The 23,323-nt window shown below is 35.9% G+C and overlaps 3 protein-coding genes across 3 annotated transcripts in view; 2 read left to right on the forward strand and 1 right to left on the reverse strand.

Annotated features, from left to right (window-relative positions):
• The first annotated feature begins 253 nt into the window (after positions 1 to 253).
• On the forward strand, positions 254 to 3,078 carry LOC110452721 (complement C1q-like protein 4). Its single transcript, XM_021501369.1, has 3 exons — positions 254 to 678; positions 1,963 to 2,210; positions 2,915 to 3,078. Exons 1-3 carry the CDS (start codon positions 303 to 305, stop codon positions 3,071 to 3,073), a joined length of 783 nt encoding a protein of 260 aa, XP_021357044.1. The 5' UTR covers positions 254 to 302; the 3' UTR covers positions 3,074 to 3,078.
• Positions 3,079 to 11,887: 8,809 nt separating this feature from the next.
• On the reverse strand, positions 11,888 to 17,260 carry LOC110452722 (coiled-coil domain-containing protein 92-like). The gene is made up of 4 exons (XM_021501370.1): positions 17,105 to 17,260; positions 14,556 to 14,720; positions 13,909 to 13,956; positions 11,888 to 12,859 (listed from the first exon to the last, which is right to left on the reverse strand). Exons 2-4 carry the CDS (start codon positions 14,680 to 14,682, stop codon positions 12,093 to 12,095), a joined length of 942 nt encoding a protein of 313 aa, XP_021357045.1. The 5' UTR covers positions 14,683 to 14,720; positions 17,105 to 17,260; the 3' UTR covers positions 11,888 to 12,092.
• Positions 17,261 to 17,510: 250 nt separating this feature from the next.
• Positions 17,511 to 23,323, forward strand: part of LOC110452720 (E3 ubiquitin-protein ligase DTX1-like) — a 33,123-nt gene continuing 27,310 nt past the window's right edge. Inside the window, exons 1-2 of the mRNA XM_021501368.1 lie at positions 17,511 to 17,715; positions 21,826 to 22,768. Coding sequence (XP_021357043.1) covers positions 17,511 to 17,715; positions 21,826 to 22,768 — 1,148 coding nt within the window. The remainder of the gene's footprint in view (positions 17,716 to 21,825; positions 22,769 to 23,323) is intronic.

Consider the following 23,323-nt stretch of genomic DNA (forward strand, 5'->3'; position numbering starts at 1 on the left):
TAATAACAACTGCTTTGGAAGTTATCGTCATCTAAAAAAGATCGTCACCTTTTTTTATTGACAATGACATTATTAACATGACTGACATTTTCACAAATCAACAAACTACAAAAATGTTTTTAAAGAAAAAAGAATAAAAACTTGGGCAAATGAGTTTTTCCTGTCGGAAAATTTTCCTGCGATCATAATACACCGATCACAAAAAGGTGTCTGGCCCCTGTGGTTCACACACGAAGATAAGACCACACTTGAACTCATGAAACACAAGAGAGTGAATCTAGTATCTCAGTATCGTAAACAATATGTGTACTGGAAGGATTTTCTTTGGTCTCGCTCTTTTCATTTCTTCCCAATCGGAAGAGCTATTCGGGGCCCATTCCGATACTGCTGACATCATATCCGACCTTTCTCGGAGACTGGAAAACCTGGAATATCTACGGACAAAAGACACGCTGGAAGCCCAACGCCGAGAGGAAGAACTTCTGTCCCGTATCCAAGCAACCGAAGATAATGAACGACGAATTCGCGACCTGGAGCAGTTAACTTCCGGACAGTTTCACGAGATTGCGTCACTGAAGAACCATCTAGAACATCTATCCCGTGGGGATGTGGTGTCCGCAGAAAAGAATCCCGGAAATTCTAGTTATTCACAGTTGGACAGACTGTCAAGAGCAGGCGGTATGGTACATTTTAAATATATTATATGGTATTGCCGAAGTACTGATCACCCTCAGAGACTCCGCAAATTACTGTAAAAAATCATTTTTATCGGTGATATTATTTAAGCACTTTTCGGGCATGAAATATTGGGCTCAATTATGATTGTACTAATGGCAGTTTCTGTATATGATCTTCTACTATTTTATATACACCAAGTGCGCCAATTCATGAAACGCATCTAATTTAATTGTGTCGATTCTCGATAATGCGCGAAAATTGAGAACACTAAAATAAGTTAATTTTCAAAATGTTTCAATGGGTTAACGTCTTCGTAACTAAAGCCATACAAAGACAGGTTCCTATGGCGACGATACCGAAAAGAAATACTTGTTAAGTATGTAAAGAAAAGATAAAGATCCCAGAGTGTTGCGTTAGCGGCAGTAGATCTTTCTCTCTCTCTTCAATCTTCCATCTCTCTCTTCAATCTTCCACACACTGAAAACCTAAGAAAATCTGGCTACTGCTGTAGAGGTGTGTTTTTTAATGTATAATGCTTAGGTGGACATTAATTGAAGAAGAAGCAGTTTGTTACTTGGTGAAATGCAATAATTTTTTTCAGTACAATAATTTTCTAATTTATCAAGCATATCTTGGAGACCTTCGACAGTCTCGGAGAATAATACTAGAGATTAGACAGACCATATCTGTTATAAGTGATCCTTGCGTTGACCCGTCTTCTCTACAAAAATTCTGATTTGGATTTTTCATGTCGAATTCGTGTCGAGTTCTGCTCGATTCTTGTAGGTTTTCTCCGGGTACTCCAGTTTCCTTCCGTAAGTAGGATTTGATTTGAGAGGTAAACGAGAACTCTTACATTTACATTATTTTACACAACGAGGTGTTTGACTTCGCTGGTGGACTTTTAGTACCTGAGGAGGCTGTCCGTAACCTTCGAGGAATTTCTTCGGGAAAAGTTCACATATAGTACGATTTTATGGATACATTATCTTTTGAAGCCTAAAGTTATAAAGATTACATAAAGAAACTTGTAATGTTATAAAAGGTTTTATATCATATTTAATATTTAATGTTTTATAGTCACCGCCCCCCACGCACTCCCCCCAATATGTGTTTTATTATAACTTTTAATTTGGTCGTGTTCATTGCGGTAGATGTTTTCACTTCTTTAGGCATAATTAAGAACGGTGTCGATTTTTGTTGTGCGTGCATGTTAGGGTTAGATAATACTTGGTTGATCACGTATGACATTTTGCATAAGTGTTTATATTTTGACTATTCCAGTGCATTTCCCGCCTGTTGCGTTCTACGCCTACAGCTCTACCACTCTCCGTTACTTGACACGTAGAATGTTACCCTACGATACCGTCATCACCAACGTCGGGAACGGCTACAACAAATATACCGGGGCCTTCACGTGCTCTGTACCGGGCGTGTACTTCTTCACGTGGGATATTTACGTAGGGGGTGGCGTAGGGTATCACGTCGACACGGAGCTCCAACGAAACGGACAAGCAGTGGCTTTCGCGAAGGTGAGTTCAAGTTCAACAAGCTTAAATTGTATCGACGGTCGTTATATAAGTCCCTACAACGACCTCGCTGTTACAAATGAATGCCTACGAATATCACTTCGCTGTTCGTTTTGGCATAAAACACCTTTAATATCAAGTTTGATCGAAATCGGACAATATATAAATTTCGACCAATCATAGTATCACGGCGGCCATCTTGGATTGGCAGCTGGACAGTTTTGTTTGCACAACTATACATATCCACCAATACTTTAGCAAAGTTTTATTGAAAACGGCCTTGTCTATTCTTTTGGTGTTTTTTTCTCATTTCTTAATTGTTGATGTACCTTGCCACTAACGTTGCTTGCGGATTTTGTCCTTGTGTGTTGACGCTGTTGTTAATATCCCGTCAGCGTATATATTGCCCAGAGTGGCGTTATAAAGGGTTTAACGATAAATTGATCGAAAATTATAAAGGAATTCATAACAAAAAGAGAAAAATGGACGTTGAACATGCTGGTTGTAAACGAGGAGGCAAACGGAGCTAAGGGAGTACTAATGTACATGCATTTATGTGATATGTGAAATATATAGTTAGAGAAGTAACTCAGAAAGTTGCCACTGTAATTGACTAGTTCATTATAATAAACTAAACAAAACAAACAACAAACAGCACAATTAGCGTTCATCATTTCTATGTCCTATTTTCTATTTTTGTACTGAAGGCGGGGACCACAACCTACCTTGCAATGACTGGATCCAGTTCGGCCATATTACAGCTCGTGGCCGGAGACACGGTCTGGGTAAAAGTGTCCGAAGAGACAAACGACCAAACTGTATTGTATAACAACAAAACCAAATTCTCGGGGTTCTTAATTCAATAAAATAAGCCATATAAATATTCAATTTGTTGTACTTTTATTATTTTTTAGAAATAAAGCCGTCTTTACCTACCTACAAAACAGAGAATTGGAGAATGTTCAGAGAAGATGTGGCCCTGAGTTGGTACGTTCTTATTTCATGCTTGTATGAACGCAAATCGGTTGCATACATATTCCATTCATACCAGCATGAACATTGAAAAAATGCCGTCCAATGCTTATATTTACGTTCTAAATTTGTAGTTTTTATTGACCTAAATATAGATGTCTGTGTCGTCAGTTCAAATGAGGTTCTTTGAACAGCCTCACGTCACCAAAATGTTTGCTTCTAACGCTTGTCTCGTATTATTCGAGGCGGGAGGAGAAATTTCAAAGGACGCTGATCAAACTCCGTTCATTGCTCTATGAACGCAATTTCTGCTGGTTATTCTTACAGTGGTGGAACTTGCAGTGGAAATGGAAATTATATTTACATATTTCTCAAGAATATCACCAAAAATGATTAGAGGAAAGGCGTGACTTAGTTTGTACAATCTGATTGACGACACACTAACAAAAAATGTCACAAGCTGTTCTTAACTATCGACATATTTGCTTTAAAATATCTATTTCTATTCAGCGCCTTGGAAACAAATAGTTTATGAAGACTTAAGCTATAGAGGATCCAAAGCTGGCGTACAAAAGTCTAACACAGAGAAAATTAGTTCCTTGGATTTTCGCTAGCATTGAACCAAATTTCATATCAAAGGTATTGGATGTGAGCAACAACGTGTTTGCAGAACAAAATACAGTAAGCAAATTCCAGAACAGTTCGTGCCTAAGAAACCAAATCAGACCATGGCGATTCGTAAATATCTGCGTAAGATTGGTTCACACTCTTAAAGTGCCAAGTAAACATAAACTGATATTAAATGACAATTCTTGACCGTTTTATGCGTGTACCGGTGTTAAATTCTAAAAGCAAATGATTACATATTACAGAAAAATTGTCTAACGTTAGCTGGCTCAGGGTTTTTAAAAGAACCCAAAAACAAAACAAAAATGAAAATTTACGAAAGTTTGCGCAAGATATCATCAAAGCATTAAAAGGCTATCGATGTCAATTCAATGAAGTTACCAGAAAAAGTGTTTCAACTCTTTTTCGAACTTTGCGTTCAAAGAATAAAAAAAAACCAGACGACTAGTTATTCCAGAATATTTGCGCATAATGTGTCATACGTATGGCGTGTTCGGTACAAAAAATATAATATCTGGGTTTAGAAATGTGCAAATTACAGAAAGTTTATGAAAAAAAGGAATATAGACTAATAGTCTAAAAATAAGCATCATCTACTTCCGGAACCTAATGCCATATGTTTTCGTGATTTGGTCTATCAGAAGGAGTAAAACAGGTCTAGAAGCTTTGTGCTGGAGTTGTAGCACAACACAATTCTAAAAAAAAAACACGACAACAGGAGAATGTTGATTCCAGAGAGTCCATGTGAGGAAGACATCTTCAGGTGTCTAAAAAAGAAAAAAAAAAAGAAATGTTAAATATAATTTAGATAAAAGATGTGTACTCCTGTAATGTCTCGATTAATAACTATAATAATGTCAGATTTATTCTATCCATCATGGAGTGTCCTCGATACTCCAGGGGTTACGCTCACTTTCGCTCTCTGCACCCCTGGAATCGTCCTCGATACTCCAGGGGTTACGCACACTTTCGTTCTCTGCACCCCTGGAATCATCCTCGATACTCCAGGGGTTACGCTCGCTTTCGCTCTCTGCACCCTTGGAATCGTCCTCGATACTCCAGGGGTTAAGCTCACTTTCGCTCTCTGCACCCCTGGAATCGTCCTCGATACTCCAAGGGTTACGCTCACTTTCGCTCTCTGCACCCCTGGAATCGTCCTCGATCCTCCAGGGGTTACGCTCACTTTCGCTCTCTGCACCCCTGGAATATATCAGGACAAAGTTGAAGGAGACAAGAAGACTATTTTGGTCGTTAATGTTTCTCAAAGGAATCACCCTGTCGCGAAACGGTAAAATTGACTGGCTTTGGAATTGAGTGTCGCTCCTCTGTAATCTTCAAAGGGCAGGTATCAGCCAAGCGACTGGTCATGTTTTTTCATACCCGAGTCATATCAGTTTAAATAGCTAACCCCTAGGGATCGAGAATGCCTATATAACGACCATATTGGTAAAACATTTTTTTGCGGGATAACTGTTTCTGTGTGTATCACCAAATTTAGATCTCCTAGAGCCTTAAAGTTTGTTATCTTTCGAATTTTTGTTTAGTAAAATATATATATATATATAGGCACCAGGTGAGATTTCATTTTGTAATTTATTTTATGACTGGTGCTAATTCCCAGCCCTGATTGGAGGAGCGACGTCATGTGACGAGTCTTCAAATATGTTACAGACATCGTTCAATGAATAGAAAAGTGTTACAGACCTCGACCTATAAATAGAAAAGTGTAACAGACCGCTACTAAAAATAGGCCTAGGTAATTTCCCAGCCAGTCTGTGATTCTGTTACCAATCACACTACTGAACCCAACTAAAATTAATTATCTCATCAAATTCTGAACTATGTGAATATTGATGATGTCGATTGTGCAAATAATATTTACTTGAAATTAAATATCACATGAATTGAATATGAAATTAAATTTGTGTGTATGCTATTTTGTATTTGAAATCCTTCACTCTGTGATTCCAAAATTGTCCTTGCCATCCAAGTGTTTATAACTTGAAAAATTATTAATCTTATTGTAAAATGTCATATAATAAAACAATTGTGGACTTCAGTTTCGGTCTATCCCTGATTTACGGACCTGGTCTGAAAAATATTCACCTCGGCCTTCGGCCTCAGTGAATATTGCTAGAACCAGGTTAACCGTTCGTAAATAAAATCAGATATAGACCTCACCAGAAGTCCATAATTGTATAATATTTTCTATTTATCACATAATGTACTGGGTTATCCAGTGAATATTAACCCATGTAATATGACCTATCGGTCCTGTGATTGGTTGTTAGTTTCAATTGTGACGTCACGCTTAGGACAAGTACATGATGTCACAGATTAATGCATTGGAGTCAAAATGGCGACTTTTTACATTTCAACGTTGCATGAAAATTGTCGTTTTACACGAATAAATGTCACATTTTCAAATCTTGATCATGTGATAAAAAGGATCTTACGCTCGTTATCATTTCATATGAAATTGATGAAACTCGTCACAATTTTTTCATTTTAGCTCGCCAGAGGCTAAAGGCTCGCTGAATTGAAAAATTCTTAAGACTCGTTTCATGAAATGGAAACTCATGTAAGATCCTTTCTAGTGCAAAATTAAATTTCACCGGATGCCTATAGAATTCAATTTGTAATATATTTTCTATATATTACAAAATTAAATCTCACCTGGTGCCTATTTTTATATTTTATAAGTTGTTATGTAGGCTGAATGTGTAGATGTGTCTATATATATATATATATATAGGCGACGTTATCGTGAGAAGTAGGTCCGTCTTATCTTAACATCTGTTCATATTTACCATCGTATGGAATTGCCACTACATTATCCTACCACATTCAGATGGCGTTCATCTAGGCTATGAATGCCGAGAACAGATTTTTGACATCATGATTGATATGTTGGATACCACTGACCCTCCCTGGACAAGTTATTCCGTCTTTGCGTATTGCAGAGTTATCTGCTCTTGTGAGCAGGTATTGATTGTTACGTCATTTGTTTGTGAGAGTAACGTCATCAATTTTTGAAAAAACGACGTAATTTTCTCACACAAACCAATGACGTAACAATCAATACCTGCTCACAAGAGAAGAGTACTCTGCAATACGCAAAGACGGAATATAGCTGTTCTATTCATTGAGAAAGCATACTGGATAAATATATTATTTGAACTAAATGCTAATGAACCTAATTAATCAAACTCAATTGAATTTTCTATGAGAGAAAAAGATTCCGAAAATGGTAAATATAAGTATTGAACTGCTTTCAGTTGATATTCATTGGAGATATTAATGCCAATTTGACAAAGACAAATCCAACATGTCCCACTAGATCACTTCATTGAATTATTGAATGTCTGTTTAGCATTCATTTTGCCTGTGAATGTTAAAATAAAAATTCTCATCATACGACACAGAAATATATCATGAAACAGTTTCCTTCATGATCTTTCCAAACCGTGCACAATTTGGCGATCTGCACTTTTCAAATGTCTCCATTTTGTGAACCGCTTCTGGTAGCAGTATACAGTAGAAATGGCCCGACTGATAAACAAGGCACATGTCGAGGAAATGTAAACACAGCGGATTTACCCTACACAACACATGTATACATGTATATATATTTGTAAACTGCATTACATTTACAATACATATAAAGTACTGAGAAGTGTATAAACCTCTTTTTTCTATGTATGTCACTTGTGTGAAAACCATGGTTACCACATCAAAAATTACCAAAAAATGCCAAAAAATGCTATTTTTAACCCAAAATTTGACCCCCGCAACTAGTATTTTTTTTCCTAAGCTCTGTCTGAAATTAAAGATTACCTACCTGGTTGCAGAATTATCTGGGTCCCAGTAAAATTGTAAAACTTGATTTTTTGCAATTTTGCGTCGTGTGCTGTTGTCAAAATTTTACCTCCTGTAAAGCTAGCTTTTCATGTGTACGCACCCTTTCGGATTATGGCCAAAATTTTATTCTCGAACCAAAAAAATCTTCTTTCTTTTTTACAAATGTGAAGCTCACATAGCCCACTTCATCATGCTTATACCAATTTTAGTACAGTTTTATTTTTATATTTTTTTTACATATCATTATACAGGGGTTAGCCATTTAACAAAAATATCACCCATGGCCACAACCCTCTACTGTATACTGCTACCTCTTATACATCATATATTTTTTCTTCAAAGTTTGATACCTCAATGGACATCTAAAGAAAAAAAATCTCATTTGTCAAAGTAGATTCAAAGGAAGCTTAACTCATTTACCCCTGAAATATCATAATGAACTATTCCAACCATTGAATTGGACGAGTTCAAATGTGTCTTCAGGGGTGAATGAGTAATTAATAAAATACAACTGAAGGGTACAGTTTTGTAACTGTGGAAGTAACAGCCAGGTCTGCCAATATATGAAGACAAGCATTCCTAATAGTATCTTTCGGTTGCTGAGTTTTCTCATATCTAAAATATCTTAAATTCCTAAACACTGAATAAAAAATAACCAGCAAAACAATTTACATATCACATTTTTTTTTATTTTGATCACAACTTGTGAGATATTTGTAAAAGAAACACAGCTATATATTAAAATGTATGTATTATAATCACTCTCATTTTAATACACACCGTGTAAAGCATGTGTAAAAATCGTATTTCACACAGGGTTGAGAAATAACCCATCTGTGCTTGAGGATCCCTGTACCACTGCCAATAAATGCAACAGTGTATTCAAAACTTATTTTTCCAGCATGACTAAATAGCTTTGATAAATAATTTTTGAAAAGAAAAGTATGCCTAGCCAGATTTTTATGAATGTATTATGGAGATGAAATAAAAAAAACTATAATCAACAATCGTGTTCTGAGTGTAGAATATTCTGCGGAGCTTGACCGGGATTCCAACCCAGGACTAGATTGTTATACCATCGCTGAAACCGAACGAATAACCTCAACAACGGAAGTGTATGAGACCAAATGTGCTATAGTTATATCCAAATAGAAGTTAAGGGGAGATAACTGTATAGGCAGTGCCGTGGCACAGGAATCCTTAACGAGAAATTCTTTTTCATATTAAAACTGACTTTTTATCAAAATTGGACGGATTGGCATGTTAAAAATATTCATTTGGTAAAAATAAAGAAATTGCAAAAAAACTTTATATTTCTAAAACCTTGAAATATCACCTAATAATCAATATTTAAATATGAATTAATTTAATTATTATTTCATAAGTTTGCATTTTTCTGATATGTAGTAACAATTAACTAGTTAACCATTAAAATTTCATTTTGCCTATTCAACAATGCATTGACTACACTTTCATCTTATGCTCAGGGTGTTGTACTGTCACATGAACTCTCCACATATGTAATATTTTGACGCTACATGAAACAATACGAAGACAGCACAAGATGATGACAAAAGTGGTGATGTCTTCCTGCAATTCTCCAGTCTAACTACTAATCCAAGGTCTTCTTGTTCATGCATCAATTGAGCATATATATTCAGAAAAATAATCTCAAACATGTTTCCATTACATAACTTTATGACAGCAGAGGTGCAAAGTGTTGTGTTCAAATTACAGACTATAGAAATAAAAGCCAGTGTTACAGCTAGCCAGTTTTCTATAATCTTTTAAGATGACTGGTAATGGAGTGTCTTGTTGAGTCAGAAGAAAATTCCGAGTATCATCACAAGTCACACACAGCTAAAACTAGACTGAAAAAGCTGATTAAAACAAAAATGTGTGTATCTACATTTGTATAGCAAAAAAAAATAAAAAAATAAAAAAAATCTTTTACCATATGAGATTCATATGACCTTAATTTTGGCTTAAGATCGTTATGTCTCGACTATTTTATAGTCGTTTTGATTTTAGATTATAATTTAATCGATATTGCATTTGTAGTCTAACTCTAATAAACATGTCAATGCATGATCAACTCCCACAATAACACGCCTCAACTCTCAACTTCATTTACACTGAAAATCAACATATTTTATATGCAATCCATTTCACCAGTTGTGTGTTTCCAGACATAAAACACAGAATATATAAAACATCATTTCACTATATTAAGCACTTTCGCTGTTCCACCATTTGAAGGAACTTTCGCACAAAAAGATAATTTTGTTGGCAATTTTCTAACTAATCTTTGGTTTTCTTTCTGTGATTAAATATCAGCTGCCACAAACTTTGATCAAGTTTGATTAAGTGAAATTTTACGATAAATTTAAGAATTTAACTTGACCACTGAGGATACAGTGACAATATTTCATTTGGTAGTATTGATATTCAAGACATTATTAGATTTCTAGTGGAAATTTCTAGATTTGTCTAAATGACATTTTTGACATTAAATACATATGTATCTAAAAACAGCATTAAAAAAATAAAAAAAAAATTATTCGTGATAATTTGAAGAGCATACACCCAGACAGATTTTGTTAAGCTTCTTTTAAACTTCCACTCTATTCCTAAGCAAAAAAGTAGTGGTGATACTTAAATTAACCTGTAAAAATACAGCTACAGGTAAATCGTTTTCTTAGTAATAGCAAAGCTCTTGGTTAAAACATATTTCGTTACAACACTTTTCGAACACATGTATCACAGAAGAAGTCATTAGAAAAAACGAAATGCATCCTCTAAAATATATCATTATATAACTACTTTCCTGAATTCAAGAAGGATAAAAGTTTCTTCACACAAAATTTTTATCGCCTCATACCTAAAAATTAACAAAAACAAAATTAACAAAATAGAGGCTAAATACATTGAATTGCACAGTTAAACATTACCATGTAGGAAATTATCCCTGGAGAAGCATCGATAAAATTATTTCAATTAAGGAGTCTACGCCCTCAGTACGACATTAAATAATTTATTTTTATAAATTGAATTTAAGTAAAAACAATTGAAAATGCAAATAAAGCGCCTATTTTTTATATATTTTTTTTTAAATTAGCGCCTGCACTCTGTTCAGCAGTTGCTTAAAATACAGGTGCTGGAATACCTGTAGCTAGAATATTTATAAACTACCATACAAGAAGGGTATGTGTTTTCTTGTCTATCTGTAATGAAATAAACACGTTTTCCAAGAAATTTAGCCAAATACATGTAAGCAACAAATACACACATCTACAAGTTACAACAAAACTTAATTAATTAAAAATTTAAACATGAAACTTCTGAATGCAGCAAATCCAACTTAAGATCTGACAATAGTTGACACAAACACTTAACAAGTTGGTAATATATCAGAATATATTATTTAATTTGATACATTCATTTCATAATCAAATTTCAATTTCAGATGATTTCTTTTCTAGTTCATGTATTTTCACAACCATCTGTGAAAATTAACAAACAGAAAAATTATCAAAAAATTAGATTCTTTTAACAAAAATAAAAGTTGAAGTAGGCAAAGAAATATATAATGATATCACCATGGAATTTCTACTTGTAGAACTTTCCCATCAAGTGATTCGTCGGAGATTTAGAATTCTGCATAATTTGGTGAGCTAGGTATTTCATCAAACGTGAACAACAAGCTGCATATACAAAAAAATTGTACGTAACCTAATTCAAAGTCAGCCTAAAAACAGAAAATACAACCCCCCCCCCCCCAGAATTAATACGACAGTGTTCACAATGGCGACAGCTGAACTGAACAACCAATCAATCTACTGTTATTACACCCAATCACAAAATCTCTTACTTATCTAATAGCCAATCACAAAATCTCTTCTATCTTTATCATCAAACAACTAGCATATATATATAAAAAAAAATTGCAAGATAAGCAAAATGCTACAAAGTGGAAACCCTGACATTACATCTCGAGCTAAACAAAAGTACATTGTTTATAAAATTACCTGCTACTATTTTTTTTTACAATAATAAGGAATCACTCGGACAGGCATTCATTTTACTAGTTATGGTTAAGAATTTTTTCTTTTCATATTACATTCAAAATTGACATTTTACTTGATCATTAAATTGAAGTGAGTAAAAATGTCTAAACAATTTTGATTTATTATTTGAAAGTAAAAAGACAATAATGCACATTCGTAGAACTCCATAATTTATTTCATGTTGATTATTATCCTACATTAATTTGATTTTGCTGTTCTAGCTCTAAGTTCCATTCAGTGATTTTTGTTTGCGAGATGATTTTGTTCCTTAGCGTGGCATAGTTATAGGTAAAAATAACACATGGTGTAAAAAAGGTGTCTGTGGCACTGATAAGAAAATCTTTGACAAAATGTCACATCAATTATACTCATGGCTATGTGAATGCTGAGGTTGAGCCCACTTAGACTCTGCCCCTGACACTTGATCAACAGCTAAGATGGGCATTTCCCGCGTTTTCGTCCTGCTGTGCTTTGTGGCCGTGAGCTGTGGAGGTGCAACTGGGAGCATCTTATGCAGATAAACCTGTCGACCTGTCCCTGCGTCCTCTCGACTTACTGAGGGTCTAATTGGAGGAAGGGGGTGTCGAGCATTACCCTTTATTTGGACGTCAGCGTCCATTTCATCACTATACCGTAAAAATGGCTTTGCCAATTCAATCGGAGAGTCTGATCGTGAAGAACTTGTCGATTTTCCCGAACTTGTTCTAACAGCACGTTTTCCAAGCTCCTCAGGATCAACACTGGGCTTACTATGTCGAATAATCCCACGACGAGCACGTCCCGAATATTGATCTCGGGAAGGGGGTACTGGCACAATGTGTCCATCTGTGATAACGGTCTTTGTCACTGCTGCTGACTCAAGTTGAAGACGCTTTAACTTGTGCAGTTCAGAAGTAAGGTAAGCTATTTGGTTTGATTTTGACTCAAGTTCTGCCTTATATTGATCGATTTCTTGTGTCTTTTTACGGGCTGCATCAATGTATTTCATTTTTTGTTTTTTCGCCAATAGTTCAATCTCACGAACAACTTTCTCTTTCCTTTCCAGCTCCTTTTCGAGTTTTGAGTGAACTTGTGCCTTCTCTCCCATCTCCTTCTGTAGTTCCTCCACCTTGGCTGACGTAGCACCTGTATAGACAACAAAATGACTTATATACAGTATCAATGTCATCTTACACATTATTTTCAAACCTGGGATTTGTGTCAGCTATGTCCATTAAAATGTTTTAATCCTTAATTATCTCAACAGAGCTCTTTTCTTTTGGGAAGGATATGATTTTCCCACCCAATACAGGTGGGTCTCCTTTCGTGGTTTGAAATATACAGCGACTCCTTTGTTGGGGAAAATGGTGTCATTCAGGAAAACATTATAATGATGAATGACATGATATTTTAACAAAAAAACAACATAATTAGCTTTTGACAGGAAAGAAATTGAGGAAGAAAAACAGATTACAAATGCTGATTGAAAGGTAACCATTGTTTTGGAACATAACACTGATATGATTGTAGAAAAACAATCATTCATATATGAAAAAGAAATCTCATTTTTTCTGCTGAGAATCTTAAGAGATTGAAGTTTATAAACCTTGCGTGGGACAACCACAAATATCACTCCAACCTTCATGGTAGGGGGTGTGAGTCATAGAAATGTAGCACACATCTTTAAAAAGAAAAATCTCTTTAAAAATCTTTCCCAAAACATTTTAGCTTTTCACTTCCGTCTATTGAGAATTACCAGTGTCCCATGCAGGTAAACAATATTTATTATTATTTTTCTAGACATTATTGAGGTTTACTTCTGGGATAGAAGATAAGAACTTTTGAAGATATTTCAAATCAAAACTTAAACATTATGGTGAGAAAAAAGACGCCAGAAAAAAGATACTTATTAAAAACACAGAATTTACAATGAACATACGCATGGAGATGCGGCCTTAAATGACCCAATATAAGCTGTTAATAGGATGTTAAACAAGATAAAACCAAACCAAATTATTTTCACAAATACAGTTCTATACTTTTACAAAAAGAAAAGAAAAGTGAAATTCATATCTCTGAGTATTGAAAGATGCCAAAAAAGCATAATTTTTGTTTTTCATTCACAGGTTTAGATTAATTGTATTAATATTTTCTTTTAGTATTTTAATGTTAAAAACACAGAGTATTATACCTACCATTATCATCAATGCCGAGACCCTGCATATTTATCTGGAATGTTAAGTCTGAAAAATGAAAAAGAAAAAGGCATGAACAAATGCTGAATAATAATAATCAAAATAATATTTTATTTTCATTTTGCATATTTATGCCTTAGGCTCAGAGTGAGAATGTGGTAGATAGGGCCCAATATCCATTTCTATTTTATATTGTAACCAAAACAATTATAGTTATATATCATACTAGCCTGACTACATTTTACATTGCCAAGGGTTAGTGGCTTTTGTCTATTTTGGAAATGGTTTGCGCTCAATTTCTAATAAACTGAAGAAGACTTTCATTGTGCTGGAATTCCAAATGTCACATTGTAGACAATACTGGGAAAATCATTGAAAAAAACGAACAAACATCTGAAGTTTCAGTTATCAAAATTGTGAAATGGAATATTATTGAATGGTTTTAAATGTCTATTCATGAATTTAATTCATAATTAAATTATCGAAAAGTACAAATTAAAAAAAGTGAATTTATTTAATTTTACAAATTAAGGCAAAAATAGTTTTTCTATCAGGAATGTTCCCGTTAAACAAACATATAATAAAAGTGTGATAAATAAAAGCCGTAGGTCCATTCTTTATCAGTACAGACATAATATTTAGCAGACCTGAACACTTTTTCTGTAGATTTCGGATTTCTTCATGTAAAGCTTTCAGCGTGGTGGCATGCTCCTGCTGCATGAATAGTATGGCACTCTCCATGTTGCGCTTGTGAACTGCTGTTTCGTTTGCCATGATTGTGTATTGGCGGAGTCTTTCGTTCAACAATTAATCTGAAAAACAAGAATTTGTTTAGTAGAAATTAAACATTTAAAAATTAATGATCATATTCATATTTTTTTCTTTTTATAAAAACAAGCCATTTGGATAGAAATGTCTTGCCTGTGCACCGCTTTGACCATTAACTCATTCACCCCTGAAGTTTCATAATGAACTATTCCAACCTTTGAATTGGAAGAGTTCAAATGTGTCTTCAGGGGTGAATGAGTTAATGCACATGTCACGTTTGGTGGGGGTAGCACTTATAGTTTCAGAGAAACTTATAACTTTAATGCAAAAATATAATTTTGATCGAGATGCTGACAAATTCATTGGACCATGAAAGGTAGGCATCATCCAGCATTTGATGCATGGGTTGAGATGTACTACCTGTGGCAGGTTTTGATTGTACATAGGATTAAGGTCACCTGTACTATCTTTGAGCTAGAGGGAATTTCCCTTTAGCTCAGTGGTAAAGCAACTAGGAACCTGGAGATTGAGTGTTCGATCCCCGGTGGAAGCACACTATTCTCTTTCCTGTTACAAATGGTGTCTGTGGCCCTCCCTGTTGTGACAGGGGGTTAGAACCTGGGTTGTGGTGTTCGAGGGCAAACACATTTAAAAAGGGAGGAGTAGTGTGGCAGGTTTTGATTGTACATAGGATTAAGGTCGCCTTCTGGCTTCGAGCTAGAGGAATTTCCCTTTAGCTCAGTGGTAGAGCGTTCGACTAGGAACCTGGAGATTGAGGGTTTGATCCCCGGTGGAAGCACTCTATTCTCTTTCCTGTTACATACCTAAGATGCATCTATGGTCCAAGTTTGGTTGGTCTATTACATATACTTTCAGTGAAACTAACTTAAACGCAAAAACTTAATGTTGACACAGCCGTCGCCGGAAAAGCAACACCTTAGTCTTGCTTGCGCTACTTTGTGGCTGCGAGACAAAACCCCTCCTGTTTAACAGTTTGAGTGATGGCTATCTGCATCACGGTAGCAGGAATCGATTGTCTAATATAATGTCCCGACCGGAATTAGAACCAGGAACATCTGAACATTAGACGATGCTCTCCGCCATTTAATTGATATCTGGTCACTCAAGCATTGTCAACAATAGACTGTTTAAAAATACAGTTTAGCTGTATGTGGTAATTTGTCATTTGTTAACTTTTAATTCGAGCTGTGGCCTTATCAGCAAAGGACCTACAAAAATAATCACAAATCATGTTGTTATTGAAGAATTTTTATGGATAATATTAGAACTGACAACAGAGGAAAACGTAAATTCCTAAAATCTGTGAGAATATCTGTGTAGAAGGTTTTAAATTTACAGGGATGAACTGTTCCTTTCATGTTGACAAATTAGAATTACATACCTGGAAACATAATCAAAATTCAATCTTCATAAGTTCGCTTAGATCTAAAGTTTTGCCTTATCAGAGAAATAACGAATCATTTTATGTCACAGCACTAGGGTCCGACTTAGAGTGACTGTGAAAGATGACAGTTTAAATTCACTTGAACAGATTGAGAAAACAAGTCAATAGTGTAGAAGCTTTTAGTCTATAGTTCCATTCTATTCACTTTACTTAATTATGCTCTTCTGGAAGAAAAATATTTCGATTATGGTTTATAATTACCATACTAATCTTTCTTTTCACAAGATTTTAAAAATCCAAGTAAAATAAATTGTCAATTGATTTTCAACATTGAACACCAATCTTCCTCATATACATTGATTAACATCTTCCAAAAATACAATATTGATGGAGGATCCTAAATTACAGATGAAGGTTTCCGGAACGCCAATCATACTGAGGTGCTTTAATAACTGTGCAGGTATGTTGGCTAGGTGGGAAAACACCATTTGAGGTACAGTAAGTTCTTATATATGTGTTGCGAAACAGGACTGGGTCAACCGTCAGAGACCAGAGGTAGAGCATCCACCTAGAGTTTGAAGGGTCCCGGGTTCGAACCCCGGTCTGGACGTGCATTTTTTCATCTCCTGTCACATATGTAGCTTATCCAACCTCTGAATGCAGTGTGTTGGGTGAAAAGGACAAAGGGGAATATAATTAAATGCGTACTATACTTCTCCCTTTCATAAAACCCTGCCCGATACATCTGCACCATCACTGTAATGCTGTTATTGCTTTATAATTATGTACGCAAGAGTTGCTTCGACAGGCAGCCAACCCTACGAATGGATGTTTTTGCTTTTATCAGCCATGAATCAATAAAAGTGATTGGTAATATTTAAAACAAAGTGCCTTAATCACACCACTGTACCCTAGGCTTGGTAAAAAATATTCTCCGTTTATATCAGATTATTGTAAACAGTTGGCTGCAAAGCCGTGTTGCAAATGCGCAGCTTTCGATAGTTCTAGCAATGACAATCTTACCACTTCAACTAACAGCTTAAGTAGTTCATTTCCAACAAATATCCAACTATCAGCCAATATGTCATGCTGACAGAAGGCTAACTCAGATATTTTTTTCTTGAATCATTGTCAGCTGCGGTCAATGGATTTCCTTCACTACAGGAATGCCAAAGGATCATGGGTAATTTCTTTATTTCCGAAATAAATAAAGATTATACATTTTTTTAATAAGGAATAGAAAATAAAGCAACGTATTTCTTGCCTATGTGTACTTTATAAGAAAACTTTTTGTTAAGAAACTGTAGCAATTATTAAATAGAAAAAAAAGTCTCAAAGTTGTGAGAGTTTCATAATATTTTCGGAACTCTTCGCGTTTCGTCTATATAATAATGAATAACTCCCGAGAAATTAAATGTATCTGTCAAAAATGGCGTCGTCCGCTACAGATTTCGTGATCGTCTGGGAATGGATGAATGAATATGGGCGCTGGAAACCTTACATGCCACATGTTACACAATATATTGAATCAAACAGATCACAGACTGCTAGTCTGAATCTCAGTGTCATCGATGGGATGCTCAATATGTATTCCATTGATTTTATTGCCATGTGCCAAATTCGTCTCGGCACTGGTAAGTTGATCCGCGACACAATAAGGCAACCTTAAATTATGTGCAGGTCTATTTGTATGTTGAATAGCAAATATGTTGATTTTGTGTGCACACTTTGCCCTATTAGTGATATATACAACATTTTTTTCATGGTGAAATATTTAGTCAATATACATCATGAAAAATCAATAACCATCTGTTCAATGTTGTACAGTAGAGCATTAACCTACTTTAGCTGTTTTGATACATTATAGTCGAAACATGCTGCGTGTATGTTAATTACGTCGATAATTTTTTGACAGCAGTTTCATGTAAGTGTAAGAGGTGAATGCATGACGCCGCGTTAAACTGTTAAAACACTACTGCAGGGAAAGCAGTTACAATTATTTGTATTTGACATATAGCTCACTTTTGTTCGAAATAACTAACGAAAACACTTTTACTCTGCTGGGTACATTTTGTCAAATGTTTTTTTTTTATTGGTCAAAGATATTATGAAATCTAGCCAGACATATAGTGCTTAAAACGGTGTTAAATTGACATAATTGACATAACATAGTTGACAGACAAAAGGTGTTTTCTAAAATATGTGTAAATAGAATAGATATAAATAACATTTCTATACATTTTTTTCTAGTATACTAAATCTAAAGAAATGGCTGTAAACACTCAAAAAATTATGATACAAATAAATATATGTTATAGGTTTTACTAGATCATGTTGTGTATCAGTGTAAAATTACTTACTAGTATTTTGTTTCGAAGTTGTGTAAAATTACCTGACAGTATTTTGTTTTGTCTGACTTCTTGCATTTGGTCATATGAAAAACTGTCAAATTCAATTGCAATCATCAGTCACGATGAGAGTGTTGCAGAGTCTATTCTCAAGATCACCAGGGTATTTATATCCTTTTTGAATGAAGCCAGAGTTTCTGTCTTCCTGGTAGCAGATGGTAATTTAAGCTATTCCACAACATAGCCGAAACCCATCCAAAGTACAAGTTTCTGTAGGTCACTAGTGATTTGATTTATTTTGCTCAGTTTTACTGTCCAATACAGGCTGTTTCCCCTTGCTAAAAAGTACTTTACTTTCCCAAAACGACCAAAAACTGAGGAATAGTAAAATTTAGATAACAAAAACACTGGTCACAGTATGAGATTTTGGGACACACAACAAGGATTCTGTCTTCGACCACAGTGACCATGGTATGGCTGATCCAGAGTAACAAGCTCCTGTAAAATCTGGGGAGCTTTTCCATTCAGTTCCAGGGTTTTTGACGGCTATTTTGGGAAAGGGCCCCTGAGCAGGAACTGGGAAAATATCATCAGCATTTGGCAAAAATTGGGAAATATCATCAGTGTTCCCAAATGTACAAGTTGGGAAAAATATCATAAGTTTGGAAAAAAAATTAAAACCTGCAATGTGTTTAGCAAAAAGGTTTCCTCTAGCTGTTTCTTACAGTAAATTAATGTGTAGTAATAAATAAGCACCTCAAATCACTGTTTTTGTTTATGTATTTTACATGCTCCTTCATGGACAGTAATACATTTAACGTCTCACAAATAATGACTGGAAAGTTTTATAAACATGCTTTTTAATCTAATTGGGAAAACAAAGACTGCAATTGGGATAATGCACGGTCTTTTTTTCAATTGGGAATGGGTCCCTGTACTGGACCACATAAACACCTGGCAAAACCTCAGAGTTGCTTGTATGTGTACAATAAAATTTGGCGATGCAACAAATTGTATCATACAGGTAACCAGTGCAATGAATATAGCACTGGTGTAACTTGCTCTCTCTTTCGAGACCAGACTTGCTGCAGTATTCTGGACCCTCTGCAGATGACTAGTTAGTTTGTCAGATATATACCACAGCTAGAGCAGGGCATTAATTACCATAGTCCAACTGATCGAGAGAGGTAACAAGTGAATGTACCAAAGTCTTGAATGCATTGATCTGCAGCCATAAACAGCCGGATAGTGGATGCAGGCAATGTTTCTGATGTGGTAGTAACAGGATTTGGCAATAGCGTTCACTTGTTTCTCCATGTTCAGTGAACTATCAAAGTATACCCCTAGGTTTTTATATAGCTGGGGCAGTCTAAATAGTTCTGGCTCTTGTTTAAGCTGGGGAGCCATTGCTTGCTGACACTTCGGTTCCCTATAAATTGTTTGGTGAACAGTAAATTTAGTCCTTTTTTTTGCTTTTTCTGCAGTTTTGTTTTTCCACGCGGAGATTTTCATTATACAATGTACAACAGGGGGGGGGGGGGGGGGGGGTCTTACAATTATCACCGGTTCCTTAGACTGTAAACATGTATGTTTCTTTATCAGTACCTCTATACCAGATATGCTTCAACAAGATCATCAACTCCACCTTCAGTGAAGGCAGAAGTAGACTCAATATCATTGATGAAATCTGGTATACCGTATGGACATTTTGTAGAATTTCTGGAAGCTGACCTCCTTCCTTGCACTATCTGGCTTACTACAATTCATAGTTGCTTGCATAGCAAAGTGATCGCCAGATTGGTTCCCTTTAACATCACTTAGACATGCATCCATCACAGAATTTGCTCCATGAATTACTGATATATCTTCCCTTGTAAAGGTTCCGTGGTCGAGTCACACCACGGCACTGTGTTGTATCTTTGAGCAAGATACTTCACTCCGCTTGTTCAAGTCTACTCAGCTGTAAATGAGTATGTGGTTGGGCAGCACTATAATTGTTGAATGTTAGCGCCGAAATGGCAGCTCCGGCTGTATGCTCCCCAGGGAGTTGAGACAGATATTGGCTGGTTGCAAAGGCCCTATAACCACGGATTATAGTTTGTGAACCGCTTTGAGACGACCTACGAACTAGGTTGTGATAAAGCGGTATTTATAAGAACCTCAAATTATAATTATCATTAGTGTATCATAGAGGCCATGGGTGTGTGTAGCTTCTGTCACATCAGACCCTAATGGACACATCTGTATCAATGCATGGCTGAGTCTACTGAACTTACATAGGGGTGAAAGGGTTAAGGCCTTTACGTGGGCCTCCTTGTTTTTCAAACCCTCAAAATTTGGCCGAGTCGGAATGAGGTAGTTAAAACACAATGTAGAAAATTAAGACCTTTTATAATTAAGCTTGTTTATACTAGTAACAACGACTCCTGAATTTCATTCAATAAAGGCAAGATGAAAATAATAGGATCATCTTGCATGAGTTTCCATTTCATAGGCGAGCTAAAATGAAAAATTCGTGACGAGTTTCATAAATTTCATATGAAATGAAAACGAGTGGAAGATCCTTTTTATCACATAATCAAGATTTGTGGCATTTATTCGTGTAAAACAACATTATTCATTCAACCTTGAAATGTAAAAAGCCGCCATTTTGACTCCAGTGCGTAAGTCTGTGACGTCATGTACTTATCCTAGGTGTGATGTCACAATTGAAACAATTGAAACTTACAACCAATCACAGGGCTGATAAGTCATATTACACGGGTTAATACGCCAAAAAATAAGACATGGGTATATTCACTGGATAACACAGTACATTATGTGATAAAATAATTTATTGTGCCTTAATTGTATTTTATGTGTGATACATGGTTACAATGCCTCTAGTCCTTTGAAAGTTAATTTTGAAAGATGATGACTGAGAGATGTTATTTTTAGACCTGATTTCTATGTAAATTCTACATCTAGTTACTAAACTGTCCTTATACTCAAACTTTGCATAATGGCTGTAAATATTGAAAATAATACCAAACTGTAGAGAATCAAAAGTTTGGACAACTATAAAACTATCATGTTTTTCGAAGAAATAAGAAACATCATTATGCAAGGAAATGGGCTTTATACTGCGTGACTGGTGAAAGCTATATACATGTACTATGGTTATTTGCTGTTTTTTTCTCATTCAGTTTGTTTGTGTGTATTATGTATCATAAAAAACATAGTTAACCCTTTCACCCCTAGGTAAATTTAGTGGACTCTACCATGCATTTATTGGGACGAGTCCATTGTGGTCTACAGTGGTGAAAGGGTTCATTGTACTTTCCTAATGACACTTTAAAAAGGTAGTTTTGAAAAGTTTTGATAATATTTTATGAAATCGTTCACTTCTTTCAACAGGAACCCCACGTCCTGTACGTCGGATGTTGTACCCCCCTGACTCACCGTGGGGGAGGGGTTCGCTGTGGCAATGGGAAGGTGATACAGCAGGCGAATGGCATACCTATGATGCAGACGTTGCCAGGGTGATTGACGACTTTTTTCTACAGACAGGACAAGGATCAACCATACTGGACCTCACCCATTCTTCTCTGAATCTACCTTATCAAATCAATTTTAGCAATATGACACAGCAAAGAATAGGTACGGGGAGACAGAGAAATATACGTCGTGAAAAACTTACAATACCCTATCCTCGAATGTCTCAAGGATCTACTGGTCAGATGTTAAGTGGCCCTCCGATGGCATTGGCCAATAATACGATGGGACCAGCTTCTATGAATCTTGTAGGCGGGTCCAGTTCAAATTCAGCTAAACAGCCAAGACTTGCTCCTGGATATCAACATGCAAGTGCTGCATCTCACCTCCACATGCCTACCTCAGTCGGTGCTACAAACCTGTCCCAGGCTTATATTCACGGTACTACTGGGCTTTCAAGTATACCTACCACGACTGTTTCCGTGTCTTTACCCGGAGGCTTAAACCTTGTATCCACGGCAGCATCATCTCCGATTCATTTCTCAGGACCGCTGACACGGAAGAGATTACATTCTAGTATTGTGAATAATAACACACCCAGTATGCCGATATCATCCATGCACCCTTCACACTTAGGAGGACAAAACGTCAATCAACCTATGGTTCCTGGAAGTGGGGGAAGCTCGGCTCATATGATCTCGTCCCTTGGGCCTCTCTCCCTATCCCAACTCCCACCCACGTCTTTCTCCAGTCCAAACATGTGGATGCCCAATGTGATAAATCTCCACCCCCAGGGATATCCAGGAATGTATCCTGGGATGTCTGGTCCATCATCTAGCCAGACCACACCAACCTACTCTGGAGGGTAAGTTAAGATTATAGTCAAACTTCCATAAATCGAACTTCCAAGATTCGAACTTCTCGAGGCCCATTCTTTAATAAAACATTGAAAATTACAACTAATAAATCGAAGTGAAATATTCACCTATTCTAAAACATTAAAAATGTCCCGTGGTTATTTGAACAGTACAGGCTTCGGAAATTTAATTGTCTAAGAAATGTCGAATTTGATAATAAATCAAATGGAAATATAATTAAAGTTAAATGTCTTAGGCTGTGTTTCGTCACATTTTGAGAGAATCACATTCTGTCTAATTTACAGGATTTAGATGTTCAATATCCGTGAGTCGAAGTCCCGCAAAGTTCGAAACATCGAAGTTTGACCTTATTTGAAATACATTGTGAAATATTTCTTATCCGATGAGTTATGATTGGTTATATATCTAACAGAGCGAGTTTAATCAACAGATATGTGTATGTTGTGGAGGAATATATCAAGGGTGAGAAAAAACATGGAAAACCTGATTTAATAACTAGCTCACCTGGTCCGAAGGACTGGTGAGCTTATGGGATGGTGCGT

This window comes from Mizuhopecten yessoensis, unplaced genomic scaffold (genome assembly GCF_002113885.1).
Source record: "Mizuhopecten yessoensis strain PY_sf001 unplaced genomic scaffold, ASM211388v2 scaffold6847, whole genome shotgun sequence".
Taxonomy (NCBI): Eukaryota; Metazoa; Mollusca; class Bivalvia; order Pectinida; family Pectinidae; genus Mizuhopecten; species Mizuhopecten yessoensis.